Genomic DNA, 23,129 nt, shown 5'->3' on the forward strand with positions numbered 1-23,129 from the left:
TCTGTATTTTTTGTACATTAATACGACTCTAAAGCGCAAGATGATTATCCATTTAAAAAATCGACTTTGACAATCCTAAGATAATAATTTAAAAGGACATGTACCTTTGACATGAATCATTTAATAATGTTGAGGTTATTCAATAAGCCTTAATTTAAGTTTTAATAGGAAGAATGTGACCTTAATTGTGCGAAAAATCATGTGAGCTTAAAAAGTGCATGTAGCAAGTCAAAAAAATTGTTTTCGACCTGAATTATGTACACAGTGGAAAGGTGCCCGTTCATTGGTCAATCGCCATTAGAAACTGAACAATAGTGCGAGAGGCGGGGCGCTCGATCTGGGAACACACAGTGCTCTTTTCTCTGTGTTTGTCAGATTGTATTAAAAGTGTTGTAATCCGGAATGTTAACCGACCAGAATCATAAACTGTAAACCTCAATGTAGGAGAGCATGACAGTGGCGTAGCCAGGTCACTAATGAAGTGGACGCAAGAGCAGGCAGGGGGTTTGGGGGCCTAATGTCCCCTATGGATCCGTGGTTAAGCCCTGCATGGTGAGGATCCAAGGCCGATCCCCCGACTTTTGAATTTAAATGAGCATATTTGACCCTCCTGATCGCATTTTTCTTAAACTTTTAAGTTTGCTATGCACCCATGTTTTCGAGGCCTGTTTTGTTTTTGTAGGAAATATGGACAAACACTCTAAAATAAGAAAGGATATGTCCAATACATTGTATCGTTGTTTATGTTATATGAAGAGCCCACTTAAAACAATTTTAGAATTTTGAAGAGACAAAATACTTATGATAAATTAATCGGTTGGAGTGGTACATGTATATGAGAATGTAATGCACTTACAGAAAAAAAAAATCAGCAATACGTAAACCAGATTCAAGGAAAATCTAATGATTTCAGAAATAGAGATGCCGACTACATGTACAGTATCATTTTATCCTCTAAAACTGATTCTGTTAATTTCAGATATCATTTATCATTTATTAAATTGTTTCTAAACATTTCTTTTATTTTTAAAAGTATTTATTTATTGCAAAATGATTTAAGAGCATAAAAATTTCGCCTGCCTCTCCCTCTCTCCTCTTTTCCCTAAAATGATGTGGACGTTTTTGCGTACAAACGTACGCCTGGCTACGCACCTGCATGAACTGATGGAAGTGGAATTGCTGTGACAGTGGGATCGGTTATCATTGTTAGATATGGGCGAGGATCTAGTGTGGTGGATCACATTTAGTTTGACCCTATTGTGTAAGGGTAAGGACGATATTTTTACACAAGATAAATATAACAAAAAGTCTGAAGGCTAATACTTTATTGAGCTCTGTTTTTATTACAAACTGGACATGTTGATTTTATATGAGGTGATCAAGTTATATTTCATCATTTTAACATTTAATTGGTGTTTATGCCCTCTTCACATGGAGAGTTTAATTCGAATTAAACGTAAAGTTACTGCAAATTAGCTTCGCTTAGCGTTCACACGGAGAATATAATGCTAATTAGTTGAATTCGAATTAATTTACTGCACATTAAATTACTTTGCATTAGCTCCGTTTGAACGCTAAGGGAAGCTAATTCGAATTAAATTTTGACGCATGGCCAGAATTAAGTCACAGGACACGTGTTGGTAGTTATATATGGTGTTTGTGCTATATTTGGTTCACAAAGTGATGAAGAGTATGTTAATCACTAAAATCAATGAATACCTGTAGCCACTACATGATGACTCTACGTATACGTATACAAGACGTGATTTACAAATGACGACGATATTTTTACACAAGATAAATATAACAAAAAGTCTGAAGGCTAATACTTTATTTCTGTTTTTATTACAAACCATGTTGATTTTATATATGATCCTAATAGACGTACTGAAGGCTGACTGTAGAAGAAAGTTTTTAATTCGCACTATTTACTTTGCATTAGCTGTCGTGTGAGCGCAATTTAATTCGCATTAATTTGATTCGCATTAGTTTACTGCAAATTAAACTCTTCGTGTGAACAGGGCAGTTTAAGAACAAATTAAAGAAACGCCAGGTTTAATTCCAGTCATTGTTTTACGGTATAAAAAAAACTGTACTTGTGCTATATTCCATCTTCATATTTTCTTTCTATTTTCGGTAAATTTACACTCATCTGCCGATTTTTTCATCATTGATTATACTTGGATGTTGTTTTTCGTCTCATCCGAGAAATTTTTACTCCTGCAAAAACGTCACCATTCACCGGCTGCGCCTCGGGAAATAGTCCTGGTCTTCGAGAACTGGAAACAAAATTGCTCGAACTCCCTTAATTATATTCTTTAACTGTATATTGTTTCATTGTCAGTCATTTTGGTATGGAAATACCTACACTATCCTCATATAGTGTAGATTCAACATTTTATGTGACGCCATGATCAGGCTGAGGTATACATGTATAGTGTTTGTCATGTCCGTCTTCCACCCTTCTCTTTGTTCTTCCATCGCGCTTTGCATTTAGCTCAGTTTAAAAATCAGTTTCAAAGAAACTATTCAAGAAATTTTATAAACATATGCCAATAAATATTGAGGAAAGCTTTGCAACTGCATCAACATTTTTTACCTTGACCTTTCCTTTAACCTTGACCTTACTTACATGTATATTAAACTAGTGTTTAGCTAGTTTTAAAGATTTTAATCAAGATACTCGTAGTTTTATCAAACTTCATATGTTGATGCATACTGATATAAACATCCAACTGCATCCACTTTTTTTTACCTTAACTTTTCATTAGACATTGACTTTCTTTCTTTTGTTTAATTGAATTTAAAAGAAACCGATCAAGTTCTGTAATCAAAATACATATGATGATTAATACGTATATACAAGCTTTTTCAACTTTTTCGACATTGACCTCACTTTTAAAAATTAATGTCTAGATCAGTTTTGAATAAACAATAAATTCAAGATATTTTTATCAAACTGTAAGATTTTTACAATGCATCGATTTGTAGCTCTCTGCGTTATCTCTCCGAATTTTCTCAAGCAGAGAGCTAGAGTTCTGCAACTGCGACTCGTAACTGATATATTATAACAGTTCTCCATTTTTTATGTGATTTCTCGTCAAATGTATCCGTTTTTTAAAAGCAGACTTTTGCCTTGCTTAGACACGGACACAAGGCAGCTAATATTCATTCTGTATTTTTTGTACATTAATATGGCCCTAAAGCGCAAGATGGTTATCCATTTAAAAAATTGACTTTGATAAACCTAAGATAATAATTTAAAAGGACATGTACCTTTGACATGAATCATTTAATAATGTTGAGGTTATGCCATCGTAATGAAGTTCAAAAAGCCTGAAGTTGAGTTTTAATAGGAAGAATGTGACCTTAATTGTGCGAAAAATCATGTGAGCTTAAAAAGTGCATGTAGCTGAATTTTTGCAACAAATGCAAATAAAATGTTTTTTTCACACTTTTCTTTAGATATTTTTGCTTCGTGCCCGATTTTTGCTGCCCCAGTTATCAACATTACAGTCGTGGAGGGTAAAACCGCCAAATTGCCATGTTCGGTTCAGTCTCTTGGAGAATATCAGGTACTTTATACTTAGAAAATCTTTATGAATCTTTAATTGTAATTCCTCTCGTTAAACATTTTTCAGTTCATCAAAACTAATTATACTACACATTATGTAGTTAAATATCTTGTGCTGCGACAGTTGTAAAATTATAAAATGTCAAAATGATGTTTCTCAAGAGCCTTGTGTTTTGTTTTAGGGTAATTTTATTCAGAAAAAAAAAGGTTTAGACACACTGAATTATACCATATATACATATTAGCATACATGTAGTTAAAAATTATACGACACTGTTATTATTTATTAACTTATAAATATGTCACAGCCCTAGTATATCTATTACTCCATCAATAAACAACACACGGCTGGTGGGTTCTTTTGTATTTCTATTTCAATTACTTTGATGATGAATATAACAAGAATAATAAGTTAGAAGGTGACCGACAAGACAGGTATAAAGTTGTCTTTATTATTAAATAAAAGACTGTATATATGGAGAGGAGATAAACTCTTCCTTTCTCCTGACTGCCTTAGGGTGGAGTGAATTATTAGGGGTGTTTAGCGCCAAGTATGCGTATTTAGTACCAAACTAGTAAAACCACTCACACACTTCTCACACTTAAATATCAACCAATCAAACACCTTCAAGCTGCACCCATTCTGATACAAACACCTTTGACCTTTCATACTCTCAAACCAACCAACCCCATGAATAAAAATGAGCGACTTCATGAACTAGCTTAACACATAGTAAATTCCAGAGGACTGTAATTTACTATGCCGTATAGGTAAAAATGATGATGAAGCTAATGAAATGATGATTAGTAGATTAGGTCACAAATCTATAATACACAAATTATATAGTATTTATTATAATTTTATTTCATTCACCCTGTGACATTCTCTCCCTCTTAGAGAAAAACGTCTCCCGACTTTTCAAATATGAAATGTCACATCTGAAATAAAAATAATCAGTTAAATCTAAAACAATAATACTTGACACTTGATCTTTGGAAACGTCTACTCCTGTAAACAAGAAGATCTGTAATGCATTAGTAACATAAGTTGTAATGCTAATGATCAATCAAAAGAACAAGCATAATCCAAGTAAAATCAAATACTGTAAACCAACTTTTATTCGCGACAACTTTATTTCGCGATTAATCAGGGATGAACAAGTTCGCGACGATTAATTTTCGCGATCAAAACTTTTGAGGTCTGCTGTTAATAGACACATACACTTTAAGGACCGGTTCGCGACATGAAATATTCGCGATGTCGAGGCTCTCGCGAATTTCGAGTAAATTTCTCGCACGCGAATAAAAGTTGGTTTACAGTACACTGTTCTAAAAACAATACATGATAAGTCTCTTAAAATTAACTAAGTAACTAATCTTAGCTACTCACTAAATTTACTGTCATAAAACTACAATACACAGTTACTGTATATCATAATTCAGATCATCAATAAAATTAATTTAGTAAGTCTTCTTAGTGAATTACTAAATTCCAGAACATAAAACTATAATACATATACCCCTGTGGCATTCTTCTCCTACACAGCACACTGTTCCCCAACTACCCATTCACCGTATTTATCTGGTTCATTTCGCACCCGAGTAGAGCTTCTCGGTTGCGCAGTAGACAGACTCGTTTCTCGTTCACGTGGCCGATCTCGATTAACATTTGTGTAATCTAAGCCCGAAATTGTGTTCGAGTTATTATCTTGAATATAAGACTCAGGATCAACAGAAAAAATGACTCTAACTGTTGCATAGGTCAACTGCCATTATTACTAACATTGAAAGTAGGATGATTTGGTCTACTGACACCATTACTGACATTGAAAGTATGTTGACTTGGACTGTTGAAATGATTACTCACATTGAAAGTATAACTTGGACTCGCAAAAATGAAATGCCGAATAAAGGAACTACAAAATAAAAGCGTTTGGCACCTTAAGGTAGGATTCTTCTCATATTTCTTGTATCTAAAAATCAATGAAATTTTCACAGAATCAAGAAGACAATATCACTAACTGATGGTACCACTAAGATAAAATTTAACCGTTTCATTTGAGGCAAGGTCAGGTCAAGGTCATTACCTTTTTCCTAGTCATTAATAATAATAAAAAAAATACTGTTGCCAATTATGTGATCCTTACGTATTGAATTAGAAAGACTGAATGTGTTACTTTTTGCATTAAAATAGACTGCCATTAAGGGCCTTTAAGATGATACTACCAAATTGACATGAATAATTTAGCTAAAATGAATAATGGCTAATCCGAATTTTCTCTGCTTTTCTTAAAATTTTAGGGTATATAAGTTATTTTTTTTATGCTTCCTATATTTAAATTTTCTCATTTTCGCATATGGTAAAGTTTTCACATAAACATACACAATGATACAAAAACAAAAAGTTTGGATCGTTTACTAAGACAGATAAAATACTTTTTACGGATTTTTGGCTCAAGTCTTTATTCAGATGGAAGGTTATAAAAGCTTACATTGTTCTAGTCTGTCTGAAAAATCATATTTATTTGATATATTTAGAAACTTTAGTCGCTTATTAATAATTAAACTTACATTTGAAAAGATCTTCAAGTCTTTGATTGTGTAAAAATTATAACTAAATTCATTGTTCTATAAATATTTTGAGAGGCAGATAAGAAGATATTTTCAAACACCACCATTCCGCCAAAAATATAGTCCCTGCTAGTTTTCAAACGTGGTTAACCATTTCTATTTAAAGTTGTACACTTGTGATGAGGAAAGAAAAATATAGTCTTTTAAATCTCTTACACCTAAATATATAAGATATATGAGCAAATGCACTTTGAATATTTCGTCTCGTCAGAAACCTATGTTTTAAATTAATGTGAATTAAAATAACAAAAATTTGTATAGATAACATGAGCGCCACAAAGCGAAACATCCCCTTGAGCTAGCTTATCTATAAATTAAGGCAGCATTCAGCATCGATCCCGAGGCAACTTACATCATTTCCGTTTCGCACAAAGGACGAGCTTAGACACTCATCTTCCTTTAACCCTCTGGCTGCGACGTCAGTGTACAGAAATTATAACGTCACTGCGAGATTAAAACGACGTCACAATTTCTTTGACATTATTTTGCGGGCTTTTCGGGTTAACGGTCAGGAATATGTATAGGGGAATAAATTTATATGCGATATATCAACAAAACTATGAAGGAGTTTTTTTACTCATACAATTTGCGTAAATTCTAATTATTATATCAAGATTTTTTTTTTCAATTAATTGTTTTATGTTATCCCAATCAGATAAAACTGATAAACTATTGCGAAAAATGAATATACATCAAAATCAGAAGCTAATTAAAAAAGTTTGATATATACAATGATTTATATTATTTCTAAACTTTTTAAAAGTAATTGTAAGTATAATTAAATGAAAATGAAAATAGTGTAGACCAATAATAGTATTTTATATTCTTGATTTTACATGTATTCTAGATCTGCATGCATTGCAATTTCTAACTTTGTGCGGTCTGAAAATAAAAGAAATTCAAAATATTTGACTCTGTCTCTCGTTGCACAGATTTATCACTTTTTTCAAAAATTTAATAAAAATCAAAATTAAATTATCCCCCCCCCAAAAAAAAGTTTTTATTTTAATAGAAAAATATCCTAATATAACAATTTTGACCAATGGATTCAAATTGAAATGTACCGAAAATAATTCCATAAATTCTTTTAAAAGTTAAATATTTCATTTATTCTAGTAGACATTAAATGTTGACTTTAAATGATTCAACACCTGATTGCCGATAATTAATCCAAGAATTATGAAGAAGATTTACCGACACGTTGCTTATTTCATGTCGATATTTACGGAAAATTTACTTTCCGGTCTAGTATTTAGTTTTGCAAAATTAGAAAAAAAAAATACCTGACTCATGCTGGTACAAAGCCCCGTGCTTATAAGTTTGTTATAAGTTTGCATATAGACATTAGCTGAAAGACGTTTTCAAACAAAACATTTTTTGTGAAATAGGGAAAACTTTTTTTTAATTAAAAATCCTTAGCTGTAAAATAATTAGACCATCAAAAACAATTAATCCATTTGTATTTTTTACATGAATTAGAAAAAAGTACTAGTGTTTTCAATTTATTAAAAGCAAAATTCAACAGTTAATATTTAATGAGGATTTCCTTACGTTTATGGGGTTTATTTTTTTAGACAAGTCGACACGGCTTAAGTGACCTAAGGGACTCCATTTCCTACATCTTTTCATTTTGATTTTATTAAAATAAAAATTAATTTTCAGTTGAGTATAAATGATGATGTAGAAAACACACAAGTGCTGTTCTATGTTATCAGAGAAATTGACGGGATTATGATAATTCAAAACTTAATTTAAAATATGAAGATTTGAGAGGATGTGTAATCTTCGCCATAATCATAATGAATGGAATATATTTAAAATACGTAGAAAGCTGCTATTCGTAGCTGTCTTGTAAAGAGAATCCATTTGGCATGCAAGCGCATTTTTATTCTTCCTGCAAAATATCGGATTGTTTCTAACATGGAGTCTAATAAATGTTTTTATCACGTTTTTCGATAATTTCAAGCAGGCATAACAGAAAAAATATGCAATGGATAAAGATCAAGTTTAAAACTTATATTGAACCGTGTCATTGTGAGAAGACAGTTTCCTTAATATATTGATATGTTACAAAATATATCACAAAATCGTGCATGTTTTTTTACACGATGTTCAAATCGTGTGTTCAGGGTTTATCTAAAATTGGAAAAAGTCGTAATAATAAACGTCCATATTAAGGACACAGGAGGGTGAACAATAACCATACACCGATTAAACCCCTCCCCCGGGGGTCGTATTTACAAATCATATCACCTGATTGCACTTGGGTGCAGTGCAGCATTTTTTTAAATGGATAAGTACATCTGAAATATCATTAAGATTAATTGCTTTGCTGACAACGGGGGATGGGGGGCACATGGATTAAAAAATTCATGTATTTTACATAGTTGTCAGGTCTATATTCAATTATTTTTACAATGAAACATTGACTACTGTTATATAAATTGGATCTAAATTAATTTTTATAGTATAATTTGCTGTTAAGGTTGGGGGAGGGGTTACGTAAATTTTGAAAGCATAGATATTGACAATACATAAACACTTTGTGTGGTTGAGTTAATGATATAGCAATGACCTCAGAAGTTTACAATTACGATAAAATGAGGGTTTTCAAATCTGACAAGTCAGCAAAAAATGTCAATGTCTTGAAATTTACATTGACCTTACGACAACAAAGAATGAGGAGGGGAGGGGGGCAACCTGCAGCCGCATAGACAGGGAAATTTACTAAAGCAGAAAAAAACAGGGGGCAACATTGTATCCTTTTCAGTATCTTCTAAACGAACACATATAGGGTACATTGCTAACTCCGATATTTAAGACGAAATCACAGGAGTTCGCGTACCTATGAATTTTGCCGAAATTTTCGGTAAATAAAAAGACACGTAATACATATATAATTACACTTTTTTTATTTAATGAAAATGTCGGTATAATTGATAGGTACGCGATCTCCTGTGACGAAATAGAAGTGTAGAATAAGATCTTTAAATAAAATCTAACGAACTTGTGCGTTTGCACATGCCAAGGGGTATCGCATTGAGTCATTGCAATTGAGAAACAGTACTTGAATTGAGTCTGTGGTCATGTTGCAAAAATAGAACCTGCTTAGCTCTGCAAAGCGACTTGTTTCCTTTTCCAAGAAAGTCTATAATAAAGCTTTTAAATCGTTCAGGTAGAGATAATCTATTAATTTTTAGAAGATTTGACTGGGATTCTTCTATAAAAATTGGGTTTAACAGAGTCCAAGGTCGATCGAAAAAATGGTTTGCTAGAGTGCAACTGATGAGATTCGCAAGTCCTAGCTACTTCAGAATTGACCCCAAGGCAGATGAATATCATTTCCGCTGTCAGTTTCCTATATAGACTAAAAATCAAGATAATTTTTTAGAAGCAATCTTTTTTTAAATCTTGTAAAAAATGTGCAAATGAATAAAAATTGAATATTGTAAACTTTTTTTTTTTAATTATTTCTAAATTATACACTGTAGCATGCTTTTACCCCCAAACGAACAGAAGGAATTCGTAGTACATGTATTTTTATTTAGTACTCTTTTAAAAATTTTGATATAACATTTTTTATCATATACAATTATGGTTTTTCCCTCAACAAAATTGACTATTATCCTTAATTTTGGTTTGCAGAAACGTGTATTACCGGTATTTATGTGAGAACTGAATTGCAAAAAGGTATTCACTAGAAGAAAAACCTCGTGAAACTAACTAGTGAACATCGTAAATCCTTTGTCGTGAATTGAAAGCTTTCAGTTAAGAAAGTGATTTGTGGAGCTAGGGTCGAATTAATACTCAGATACCGGCCTAGTGAAAGTTGCTTATAATTTCTATATTCACTAATCTTATCTTACTAGTGAATATACCCAATACATGTACCTAGTTAAACTACTTTTATAGTAGTAACTATATGGACAGTAAAATTTACTAGTTTTCTCAGTGACTTTAACTACTAATTTTTTCTGTGTTTTGTTTGCGCATTTTAAACTTGCAAATCCATGCATAAAAATGCACGAATTATTTAAAATATTTTTTTTTACTTTTAACTTTCATTAATTGGTAGTTGTTTTGAAATTCTTAAGCTTTTATTTCAGCAAAAACTGCAGTCAAATTTAATCATTATAATATATAAATTTCAATTAAGAAAGTGAAAAGACGTCTCAAACTTTATGACGTCGCCAGGGACATATATGTCCCTCCCGCAGCCAGAGGGTTAAACGGGTTACTAAATCCTTCAACTCCGTGCGAAGGAATAATAAGGATGGTTGCAGAAAGGTAGCATTTAGGAAATAACGAGTAGGTCCTAATTTTTATACATATATTTATAAAATTTGCTGTATTTTTCTGGTAATCCAACATTGAATTTAGCAATGAATCATTTTTTTAAAAAAGATATAGTATCATAAGTGCAACGGTGTGTGCAAACAAATTGAGTAAAGCGTGTTAGCGCTTTATGAAAATGTGTTTGCACATACCGTTGCAAATATGATACTATATCTTTCAAAAAATAATGATTCATTGCTTATATTTACATTTTTTTAACTTTCTATATCAATTGCAAATGTGATTTCTATTGAAAAACCTATGTATTATCCTTAGTGTAAGCTACAGTAAATGGATCAGCCAACGTAACAGCTTCTGGTCAATTTGAGCGTGATTTCCTCTTTATTTTGGCTTGTGACGTTGCACTTTCTCGGCGTTCAACGATTATGACGTCAAACTAAAACGCATGCTTTAACCTCTTGGCACCCTGTCTGTGTTATGGTGTTTTGAATGAAATAGAACTCCATTCACTTTATATGCAAAAAACATATGTATTGTAAATATATTGACATTTTTCCATTTCCAATTGTTTTCTCTATGATAAACACTACAAAAGTGAATCTTGTTAATTTCATGGTAATACACTGTGGTATGTATATTTCTCTATTACTGAAAGGTCAGGTGTCAACCTTCATGTATATCACTGGCGTATAAATACACTAAAAAAGATGTTTTGTTTCATTGTTTACTAAGTAATTTGATATGATATATCTTTTTAACAAACAAAATAAATAATGAATTATCTTCGGCTCTAAAGTATTTCACTAGCGCAACGCTGTCCACTATCACCGAGGCCTCGCGAGACCGAGAAATCCATTTCCTGGTAAACACCCACTTGGCGAAATTGACATTGTCACATGGATCTGCACGTACTCCATCATCTAATACAGACATCGTCCCTCAGTCATAACCATCCGACTTCTTAAGCAACTCAACTTCTTCTGTTATTTTAACATCCAAACAAATCGGTTTCCTGACCATGCTGACCAACTCCCGTTTCATCAATTGCAACATTGCATTCAATATGGCGGCGGAGAAGTGACATAGTGCCTATATATATTCGTGCTTCCGACAACCTAAATCTAGGTCACATATATAATTAAAGTTAACAAGATTACTTTGATTATAATTTAAAATTCTTTTGTTGTTTATTTTATAAATGTTGATTCCTTTTTAAATAATTGAATACCATGGCCATTTTCATATATATTCACGCCTTAACAGTTGAAAATATACATGAAGGTAGGTGCGCTTATGTGACGTCACAATGAAGCTACAGAGACATTAGAAAAATAAAACGAAAATGGCAGCGAGTAATTCAAATATTGAGTATATTTTTAATGTTTTATCCCTTTTTGATGTTTTACCCGTTTACGTCCGTCGTCGTGCGTCGTCCTTCGTGTGTAAACGTAGGAATATTCTCAGCTTCTCCTCTCAAACCGCTTAACCAATTTAAACCAATTTTGGAACAAAGCATTAATGGGTGAAGGGGTACAAAAATTGTGAATTTCATGGTCCCTGTATCCCCGGGGGCCTTAGGGGCGGGGCCAAAACCACTAATATTAATCCAATATCTAAAGATCTTCTTCTTTACTCCTGGGCATCAAGCAGTCAAACTGTTAGCATGATTATATAATCAGCATTGAGTCCTCTGCCAGATTGTGAATTTCATGGCCCAGGCTCTGGGGTTCTAGTGCTAGGTCAGGGCTATATAGATTATATGGTGAAAATGCATTATTTCTTTAAAAATCTTCTTCTCTGCTCCTGGGCAAATAATAGACTAACCAAGTACATTGTATATTGAATATGGCTGCCTCTTCTAAAATTATGAAATTCATGGCACCAGAGTCAGGGGTTCTGGTGTTAGATTTGGACTCGATTGATTATATAGTGAAAATGCATCAATTATTTCAAAATGTTCTCTTTGCTCAGAAACCATTACGATACTTTCTCTAGAAATACTGTTAATTCCCAAATAATTCCAATCTTCATTTTATTTATTGATTAACTGTGTTTTGATTGGACGAGAACACGTTTAAGAAAAAGTTTACACATCGATGAATTTTTCAATCAGAACTACTTTTTTGACGAAGCTTCTGGGCTATCGTATAAACAATGAAAGCAGTTATTTCTGGTCTTTTTAGCTAAATATTGAATACAAGAAACTTCAATTTTAATTAAATAAAATAAAACTGGCGACAAACAGGACTGAGAGACGGGAATATTATGTTTATGTCACTGTCGGATCACTAGTGTGAATTTTAAAAAATCGCTGATCATGCTGTCATTTTCTCGACGTTCCATCCTATAGGGAAAAGAAACGTACCTCAGACTCTTGCCTTATCAGCATCAATTCATATATTCCCCTACATCCTTCAGATCCCATATTCTCCATAAATCTTTGAACGAACCAGAGCAAATCGAGGACGTCGTCGGTCTGCTACATTCACTATAGGCGTTGTCGTTAGTCAACATTGGCATTGGCCATGGTCAACTACGAATTGTTCTGGAGAATACGCGTATTTACGATATTTGTTGACTTAAACAACATTCAGTGAGTTTTTATAAGTTTATTTATTGATTGTTTTGACAATTTAAGTTGGATTTTATCGATATTTTTTTCGATATTCATCTTGTATTCGTTTCTTTGCGGCATGAAGTATTCCTACGCCGTACAAAATAACGGATTCTATGGCGGCCTCTAAGTGAAATAATTTTAATAATTTTAAAAATTCGTAATTGGAATTATAAGAATTAAACGTTCTTTTTTCAGAATTTATCGATGTGTAAACTCTGCCATTTTACTCACAAACTTTACATAAAAGTGCTTCGCACTTATTCAGTTTGTGAGTAAAATGGCAGAGTTTACACATCGATAAATTCTGAAAAAACAACGTTCAATCCTATAATATACGCGAAGAACTAATTATCGCTTTATTTCGCGATAAGCACGGTTTTATTTTTTTTATTGGTGCTGAAATCAATGTAAAATCTCTTGATCAATCATCTTTTCACGAATTTAATGTTCCTGTGATTCGACAGTAAATTGCCATTACGCGATAATAAGTACTCGCAAAAAGGAATCTACAGTAGCAATTATAATTTTAACATTTTCCTGCTTCGACTATTATTATTTAGATAAATATTAAATTTGTAGGTCTTTTGGGCGGATAAATTTTCAACAATATTGACTCTTGATGAAAAGCGAGTCATTGATGACGAGAGAATGGAAATTTATAGACCTTATACCTCAGATTGGAATCTATTAATTCGGGACGTCAAAGTAGAAGATAGCGGGTGCTATACTTGTCGAATCAACACCATTCAAGTAGTTAAAACTAAGCCCGTGGAGCTTAACGTTTTAGGTAGGTTTTATATATTTATTTTATCAGCACTTCTTTATTTACCACATATCTTAAAGACACAGTAAATAAAGTTAAAAATAAAATAAGTTATCCTAATGATCACGGCCGCCCAAAGACAGTGCTAGCAAATGAAAATAAAAAATAAAAATAGCAAATGATATTCTTAATTTTCAAAATGCAACAGTGGCATTCTTTAGATCACTATTAGTCAATGTCATTATTTTTGATTTGTAAACTTAATCAAATTATACTTTTAACTTTAATACAACATTAACAAAAATATGAGATTCTAAAAAGCTTAAACTCTATTCAAAAATCTACAAAGACTATGTATTACGGGGTGCTCTTGTAGGCTCCTCGCAAAATACATGTACATCACCAGAAAAACCAGTATAATCAAGTATAAAGCCGAGCACTGACACGTCCACTGCTGAATCTTTACCAATGTCGAAAGTCAATCAAGAAATTGGTTTGAAAATTAATTACTTGCCCATGAAGTTTTTGAGTGTTTAGAAACCTTCAGCTTCCTTTCTGTTCTACTTTTTATTTCATATAAAACTTGATATTATATTTTTTAGTCAATTGAAAACTTTTTGTGAAAATTACCTTGACTTTAGTAATAGAAAAGAGAATCAATTTTTGTTCAGTCGCTTTTAATTACGTATTACTCTTTATTTCTTATTTATTTGTCTTCTGTATATTAATGTAATAATAATAATAATACTTTATTTATAGAAGGAAACCCGATTAGTGCAAGCACTAGTCTTCCTCGGGGCCATCTTTATTACACATATACAATATATATACACAATAAATACAAATCACAATAAGGAGACAATAAAAACTGGACAGTACATGCATGTTACCAAATAAATAAATAAATAAAACATCAACATTTCAGCATAGAGAGAGAGAGAAAAAAAAGAAAAATCACATAGAACCATTGCGCTTCACAAGCAGAAAATTTTCAACACATTTTTAAAACATTGTAAGGGATTGGGAATTCCTGTTACTTATTGGTAGCTCATTCCAGATTATAACTCATTGTTTGGTGACTTGTAACATTTTCCATGGGAAGTATTCTTCTCTCAGCATAAAACTTCATTAAATCTCTCTTATGCAGTCCCTCCACGAATTCTAAACAAAAATGAAATCTGGAAAAAGAAAGAGATCTTAACAAAAGTAGGAGAGACTGTCAACATAACCTGCATCGTCTCGGGAATTCCCACGCCGAGAGTGAAGTGGTACAGGCACCCTTTAAAAAACACAGTGGAAGGTGAAAAATATATAATTAAATCCAGCAATAATCTGAGTTGTATTTAGCTCACCTGAGCCAAAGACTCAAGTGAGCTTTTCTGATCAAAGAGAGTTCAGCGTCCGTCTTCGTCTATCGTCTGTAAACTTATCACATATTGGACTTCTTCTCAAGAATCACTGGGCCAGTTTCAACCAAATTTGCCAAAAAGCTTCCTTGGGTGGAGGAGTTCGTTTCCGGGATGTGTCATACCCTCTTGCAAAGGAGGTAATCAAGAATTTGTTAAACTTTGTGATACCTTCATTACATACTATAGATTCAAGTTTGTTCACATCGTAACCTTGGAGGGTATATATTTAGGGCCACAAGAGAGTGTCGAAGTTTTACATAAGATTACATAGGATATACACGTCTTTAAAAATCTTCTCGAGAACAGCCGAGCCATGATTAGTCATATGAAAATAAAATTTTTCAGGTAGTGTAGATTCATGTTTGTTCCAATCATGTCACATAGGGATAGGGCAGGACCACAACAGATGGTCTGTTATTTATCTTTTCTTAATAAACGTTACATGGTGTCAGAAATACAGATGTGCACCATTTATTTTGGTGAATGCTGTCCCTCCTTTTTCAGCATGTATAACGGAGATGGGGCAAAATCAGGTAAAGAGTGTTGTAGTGGATCCACAGAGAGTGTATGTCCCAACGAGTATTCCTATTCCTGCGACATCCGAGGTACTAGTAACTTGTGTACAAATTGACGCCATTTTAAAATTTAAATAAATTGTCGGTTTATGATGGTCTTATGTTTTGTAAACGATGAAGATCAGAAAGATATCAAAGTACTGCAAGTACCAGAGTGCATTTGCATAGGTCAGACAAATGTGACATACGAGCAAGAGATGAATGAAACAATTGACAGCTATTTTGTTACATGTGAAAACCTGTAGATTCGGTGGACTGGAAGAAGAAATGATTCGAGATGGGATTGTTCTCGGGATAAGGGACAATCACTCGAGAAAGAAACTGTTACAAGAGAAAGGCGTTGTATTGACATTTGTAGAGCCACTGAGAAGTCAAGTTCACAACTTCGAGTGACAGAAAAAGTGCAGTTTGTAAAAAAAAAACTAAACCATTGTCAGACAAACTGAAGAAAGGTCCTAGAGACAAACAATAAGTAAGTTGTGAGTACTGTGGTTTACGACAACGTAAGAATAAAGCAGATTGTCCGGTTTATGGCAAAGAGTGTTCATCATGCGGACGAAACAATCACTTTGCACGTGTGTGTAAACAAGGGAATACTAAGCAGCGACCTGACAGAAAGCCACATACAATTTTCTTTAGGTTGTATATTGTTGATTTTAGATATTATACATACCCTGTAGCTGTCTAGTGTACCCATACGAAAATGTGTAGTTGACCGTCAACTAACCGTCAACTAGTCGTCAACTGTTAATGCGAAAACAGTTGACCACTCGGAGTTGAATGCTTTTCTGAAAAGTGATCAACTGATTTGCATAAAACGGCCAGTTGACCATTAGTTGAACGCTGATACTTTGAAATTTAATGCAGAACAAGAGTTGACCATTAGTTGAACACTCCGACTTGTTAGAAAATTTCTCCCACGCTAAATTTATGTTGGGTTCAAAATTACATTATCAGAGATCGGGTTTGTTATACCATAATTACAACAACCAAGATTTGAATCAGTACATGTGTGTTTATTGTAGAAGATGGGAATTTTGATTTGAAATATTATTGTCTTCGTGATGATTCAGCGTGTGAAATACCTCATGTACTATTGTAAGTATATAAAATTTAAAGATTTGTTTTTACTAAGCTTGTTATTTTTAAACAGATAATAGGAATGCAAAAAAATGTAGCCAGTATAGGTCCCTATTTTTGTTTACTTTTTTAAATATTTAAAGAATTCTGAAAACCTGTTATGCATCAAGTGTCTTGTTGTGTTTTTTGTGTGGGTAAAAATATACAATTGCTTTAGACTAATTCTATATATAACCTTTTCTGCCCAGAAAATGAAGAAGAAATGTAACAACTTATGAGAGTGTGCCAGCTCAATTCATTTATAATGCATTTAGATTTACAAGAAACTCCATTGGTTTGACTTTTCATATTTTCAAGAACACTGCTTGTCTTAGATTTCAAATCTCCCTCCATTTTTTTTCAAATATTTAATGAAAGCAACCTATGTGCACTGACTAATGGAGTATTCAACTAGCGGTCAACTGCAAAGGAAATAGTGGAGTATTCAACTAGCGGTCAATTGCAAAGGAAATAGACTAGTATTCATCTAGCGGTCAACTACAAAAAAATAGTGGAGTATTCAACTAGCGGCCAACTGTAAAGGAAATAGAGGAGTATTCAACTAGCGGTCAACTGCAAAGAATATATAGGAGCATTCAACAGTTGTCCACTCTATGCAAATGAGTTGATCGCTCCCTCATTTGCATGGCAAAAATTCAACTAATGGTCAATTGACGGTCAGTTGACCGTCAACTAGTAGTCAACTGAATACCCCGATTGAATTTTAATAGTATATTTAGCCGGGCTTATTGCTCAAAGAGCAATTCAATGTTCAAGGCAGGATGTTGACCCCATAGTCGCCATTTTAAAGTTACGTGCAAAAATATAGTTCTATACTCTCAACCGCTTTTGAGATAATACAAACGCTAAATAAAGCAACAAAAATAAAAAGTTGTATATATATAAATAAACATGAGTAGTAATGACTTTGAAAACTTCAGTCCGAAGTCAAAGAACATAGTTCATTAGCGTAAGGATTTTTGATAATCAGTGTTATCGTAGTTCTCTACGCATAAGAGGTAAAGCAGGAGAGGGAACCAGGCTGGCTTGTTTGTTTACATTCAGCTGCGGTACCAGATTAATTCTGATTCTGACAAAATCGGACTGTGGTATTAGGATTGAAAAACTCACTGTCAGTGTCTTATCTTTTATATTGATAGTTTTAAAATAATTTTTTCATCCGAATATAAACGTGATTCGTGTAAGAAATTCATTCTACTCTGTAAATGAGGCCGGCTCTCTGTACTTCTGAGTACTTTGATTTCATATGGATATGCAGCTTATATGCTGTTGTAAATTACCCATTCCCACTGAATGGTCCCTTGTTTACGAAACATGACCAGACTTAAAAAGTCGATTAGAAACTTGTTAAGCTAATATGAGAAGCTTGATGTGTGCAAATCTACTAAAATTGAACCAGGATAAAACTGAGTTTATTGTTTTTACACCAAAGAGTCAGCTTAAAAGATCTTTTACACACTAACTTGATGTTATAGTTCTGTCATCTGTGAATCAGATTGTGTGAAGAATTTGGGAGTGTTTTTCAACAAATCACTTACCATGGAGAATCAGATTTGCGCAGTTTCCATATTCTGTTTTTACCACCTACGAAATATTAGTCGAATTCGTCCATTCATAACTGAAGAGGCTTGTAAGACTCTAGTTGTCGTTCCAGTTACATCAAGACTTGATTATGGAAATGCACTACTCTATGGAATTACAGAGACCAATATATCACGGCTACAGAGAGTATAAAATACGGCAGCAAGGATTGTCACCCGAACTAAGAAGCATGATCATATCTCCGAAGTCCTGATAACTCTTCACTGGCTTCCAGTTAAATTCAGAACATATCATAAGATCCTTTTATACACTTTCAAAGTACTCCAGGGAACATCACCATCATACCTAAAGGAACTCATGACAGTCTATAAACCTTCAAGGACTCTTCGCTCGTATGACTCTGAAGAACTTGTGAAACCTCGTGTTCACACGAAGACATACGGATCGCGTCATTTGACCATGCAGCAGCAACTTTGTGAAATGGTTTACCGAATGCTCTCCGTTTCCAGACGTCACTTTTAGCTTTAAACGGGATCTAAAAACTCATCGTTTTAGGATAGCATACGACGAGTATTTTCTTTATTTTGAACAAGGTATCGAGTTTATTGGTCCTCAGACTATTTATTTGGGCACAACCCGTATGGTGTGAAATTTTTAAGTTGATCTTAGTCTTGCAGCTAATAATTTTAGCTTACTTTTATGTTAGTAAGGATCTCGTACAATAGTTTTAGGTTTTATGTTTTTATGATTATTGTGTTGTATTTAACTACTTGTATATCTGAAATACTGTCTGTTCAGCGCATTAATATTAGAGAAATTTGTTTGTTCCTTTGATTCTTCTAAAGCTGTATGATATATTGATTGTATATGTTTATTGAATAACATGATTAAGGTTTTATAGTTTTTATGCTAAATTTCTTATAATTTGTTATTTCATTATATTATACTTTCATGTAAATTAGTTGAATCTGATTGGTCGAGAAACATTTGTTAAAGAACTCTATTTCCCTCTAAATAATGAGGCCCCGCCCTCCAACGTAGGAACAGTCAACAGTGCTTGACGAAGGGTGATATCCCAAAAAATAGCGACGGTGCAGAATTTGTGCGCGCACGGTTCCCTGTTATTGATTCCATCATAATAAAGAGACGGTCTTTTTCACACCAAAAGCAACGGCCTTGTTGTATATTTGACATCACCATCACACAAGTTTGTTACATTAATAAAAAAATCAATTAAAAAAAATATATCAACTAGTAAAATGATTGATTTAAATTGAAATTCTATTCATAATGTGATTTAGTGCATTTTCCTATATTTATTGATATTATTGAATTTTTTATTTTCAAAAAAGTGCTCGATAGACTTCAATGAATATCTATTTTAAAGGTACCTATTTCTACATATACATATTTGAAACACTCTCTTTGTATGAATCTTTTTCTACTGTAAAATGCTTCAAATGAATATCAAAGTATTATGTTTGTGGTGGATATATAAGAATAGGGATGGAAAAACTTGTGGAGAAAAAGCAAAATAAACATATAAAAGTCACCAGTGACAAGTACCCTTGAGGAATTCCTGAGGAATGATGTTAAGTTATGGGTGTAGTAAAAAGGAAGAGTATTTATCTATCAATGGGAACATAGGGTACAAAGATGATGCATGTAGTATTTTACCCAGTACCCATCTCTAAATAAAAGAAAATCTATGTGGTGTGTGATTGTGCAATCAGACAGAGCTGTCTAGATATATTTTATCATTCCGCTTCAGACAAAGTTAAAGGAAAACCTATCCATGTATATTCCTTGTAAGAACCTGATCATATACGTTATATGGGATATATTTTTGAAATTTTCATTTCACGAGCAACTAAGCCAGTCTTAGTCATATTAATATAGAAACAATCTTAGGTATTGTAGAATCAAGTTTGCTGAAATTATGACCCCCTTCAGGGCTCGGGGAACAATAGAGGGTCAGAGCTTTGCATTAGAATATATATTAGGAATCATCTTGAAAAAAATCTTCTGCTCAAGAATCACAAAGCCATGATTATTCATTTATTAAAGAATCATACATGTGAAGTGTAGCTTCATATTTTGACGGAAGCTGCCGCCTATTACAATTGCATTATTGACCTTCGACCTCTCAAGATGTCAAAGTTCATTTTTGCCCTTTTTCATGGTACTCCAAACGGATGTATCTTAAACTAAGGACATACAACCCACTAAATTATTCGACCCATTCCCAATGTTTATCGTTATTATCTTATCAAAAAGCGTGTGTCATGACGTATTTATTTTAACAATATATTTTGATTAATGTAAAAAAAGTCCAATAAAAATATAGCCTAATAATAGAATGAATAGTTACTTTAGTACTCCTGATAAGCTTCACATATGATTTTTTTTTTAAATTTAGGATGGGTAGATAGGACAACAATATAAAACAATCAGAGTTTTACGTAGGAATACATAGGGGGGTATTTTAAATTCTCCTGCTTGAAAACAGGAAAGCCTTGATCAATAATATTGATACAGAAGCGTCCCGAGGTAGTGTAAATTTAAGTTTGTCTCCTCTCCTTAAAACTTTTCAATACCGATCCGATTCTTCCTAGCCAGTGTTCTCAGGTGAGCGATGTGGTCCATGGGCCTCTTGTTTTATGGGGTGTGTGCTTGTTTTTTTCTGTTTTTGTTTTTGTTTTGGGGGGAATTAAAAGATTTGATAATATTTGGAAGTTCTCAAATTGTTAAAACAATCATTACTAATTTGAATTTACTTTCTTCATAAATTGCATTGAGCCAGGTGACGGAAGCTATTTATTACTTCATACAACTCACTTTTCATCCTGTCCCTTTCACTGTTTATTGGCAGGTATAGTAAATGTGACATCAGAGATAAAACGGCAGGGAAGCGGAGAAAGAGAGTCATGCATTTACACGGTGGAGAAACCAGGTAACACCCAACCCCCTGCACATGTGCTGATGGTAGTTTCCGTAGAAAGCTGTATGTAAATACCTTGCCTTTTACTAAACAGTAAAACTAAGGCACACTATTAACTTCTCTTTTCTTCTAATATAATGTCAAATCTTTATTTCCTTATGCCATATGAGATATCAGACATTAACATGTATAATAAACAATACATATATTCATATCTTTCAGTTATGTAATAAATATTTACAAACATACCAGGATTGTTTGAAAAGTTCGTGGACTTCTGTCGTATCTATTTTATTTGACGTCATATATAATCCAAATTAAGAAAGTATTTGAACAATGAATTCAAATGATTTGTATGCATTTTTTTTTATTTTACAACTTACCAGGTATTCAAAACTTATCCAGAAAAATCTGATTTGAAAAATGCAAAAAGCGGGTCGCGGAGCAAGTCAAAATTTAGTAAGTTTCAAACGACAGACTAGATAATGTCTGTAGTCATATTTTCTGTAAATTGGAGCAAAAACAAAAAACAATCTAAAAATTCAAATTTCGAATTGCGACATTGATTCGTATTCCAAATTGCGGTTAATATTTTGCTTTGTTGAACAGAACTCAATTTGAGAAGATAGGTAGTACTTATTGAAAAGACAAAAACGATGACGATTTAGGACGTCATTGAACAGCAGACAATGTTTTTTTTTGTTTTACTCAGGAAAAATCCTGAAAAAAACACTCTAAAACTGTTAGAAGATTGAAGAAAAAACTATATCACAAGCGATTTGTGCTATTGTGTACATTGAACATGCCGTATTTAAGTGACAAAGACTCTTTGTCGGATGAGGACAGTCTGTGAAGTTACGGTTAAACTGTAAAAATCTGAACAAAAACTTTAAAATGTTGGAACGTCAAGGGAAGACATAGGCTCTTCAGAGTTGCTTATCCTGTGAAAGCAAAGTTATGTAATAAAAGAAATAGAAACATTTAAAAGGAAATTATACAAAAGAGGAAAAAAAATACATGTCAACATTAGAAAAAGGATTTAATGACACGACATTTGATTATATTCTGTGAAATGTATATTGATATTATTCTTTAGGAATTCTTGAGGCTATGTTTTGACGTTACATATCCGTTAAGTGTGCTCCGCGGTTCCAAAAATGTTGATTTTAAACAAAAGTAAATTGATTTCCGTTTAAACGAATGGAATGAAACTTCACACATCGACAAAACATATAAATTTACACATTGTATTGTGCTTATTTCAAATTTTAAAAACAATTTAATAAATCTATTCTTCGTTGTGAAGTGCTGAGCAAAAATTTTCCCAATTTAGACATTTCTTTGACATTTTGAATGCTTAGCAATTGTATTAGCTTAAAGACAGTAGGTATTTTTTAAAACATAATACTGTTTAATATATTGAATTCTGATATCTTGATGTACAGGGCATTTTAATATGAAATGGAATCCATCTTCTCGTATATCATTTAAGTCACATAATAGGCATATTTTGTAATTTCTATTTTCATTAACATATCTACCTTCTTCAACCCATAATGTATTACTAGAGGGTCTAAAGCTTGTAATACACAGACTCAGTGTGACCTATTGCTATCCGTTTTCGCCCGTCGTCGTCCATCG

At 33.0% G+C, this 23,129-nt stretch overlaps 1 protein-coding gene across 4 annotated transcripts in view; it reads left to right on the forward strand.

Annotated features, from left to right (window-relative positions):
• Positions 1–325: 325 nt before the first annotated feature.
• LOC134278087 (opioid-binding protein/cell adhesion molecule-like) overlaps positions 326–23,129 on the forward strand; it is a 75,680-nt gene continuing 52,876 nt past the window's right edge. For 2 of the 4 annotated variants that reach the window (XM_062760411.1, XM_062760410.1), the window contains exons 1-5: positions 669–1,267; positions 3,466–3,575; positions 13,698–13,905; positions 15,029–15,181; positions 21,420–21,500. In XM_062760411.1, coding sequence (XP_062616395.1) covers positions 1,213–1,267; positions 3,466–3,575; positions 13,698–13,905; positions 15,029–15,181; positions 21,420–21,500 — 607 coding nt within the window. In that variant the 5' untranslated portion in view covers positions 669–1,212. Of the gene's footprint in view, positions 470–665; positions 1,268–3,465; positions 3,576–13,697; positions 13,906–15,028; positions 15,182–21,419; positions 21,501–23,129 lie in introns of those variants that run through there. The other 2 variants (XM_062760408.1, XM_062760407.1) reach the window with 2 other exon arrangements.

This window comes from Saccostrea cucullata, unplaced genomic scaffold (assembly GCF_032062105.1).
Source record: "Saccostrea cucullata isolate Sc308-1 unplaced genomic scaffold, CSIRO_AGI_Scuc_v1 ctg2355, whole genome shotgun sequence".
Taxonomy (NCBI): Eukaryota; Metazoa; Mollusca; class Bivalvia; order Ostreida; family Ostreidae; genus Saccostrea; species Saccostrea cuccullata.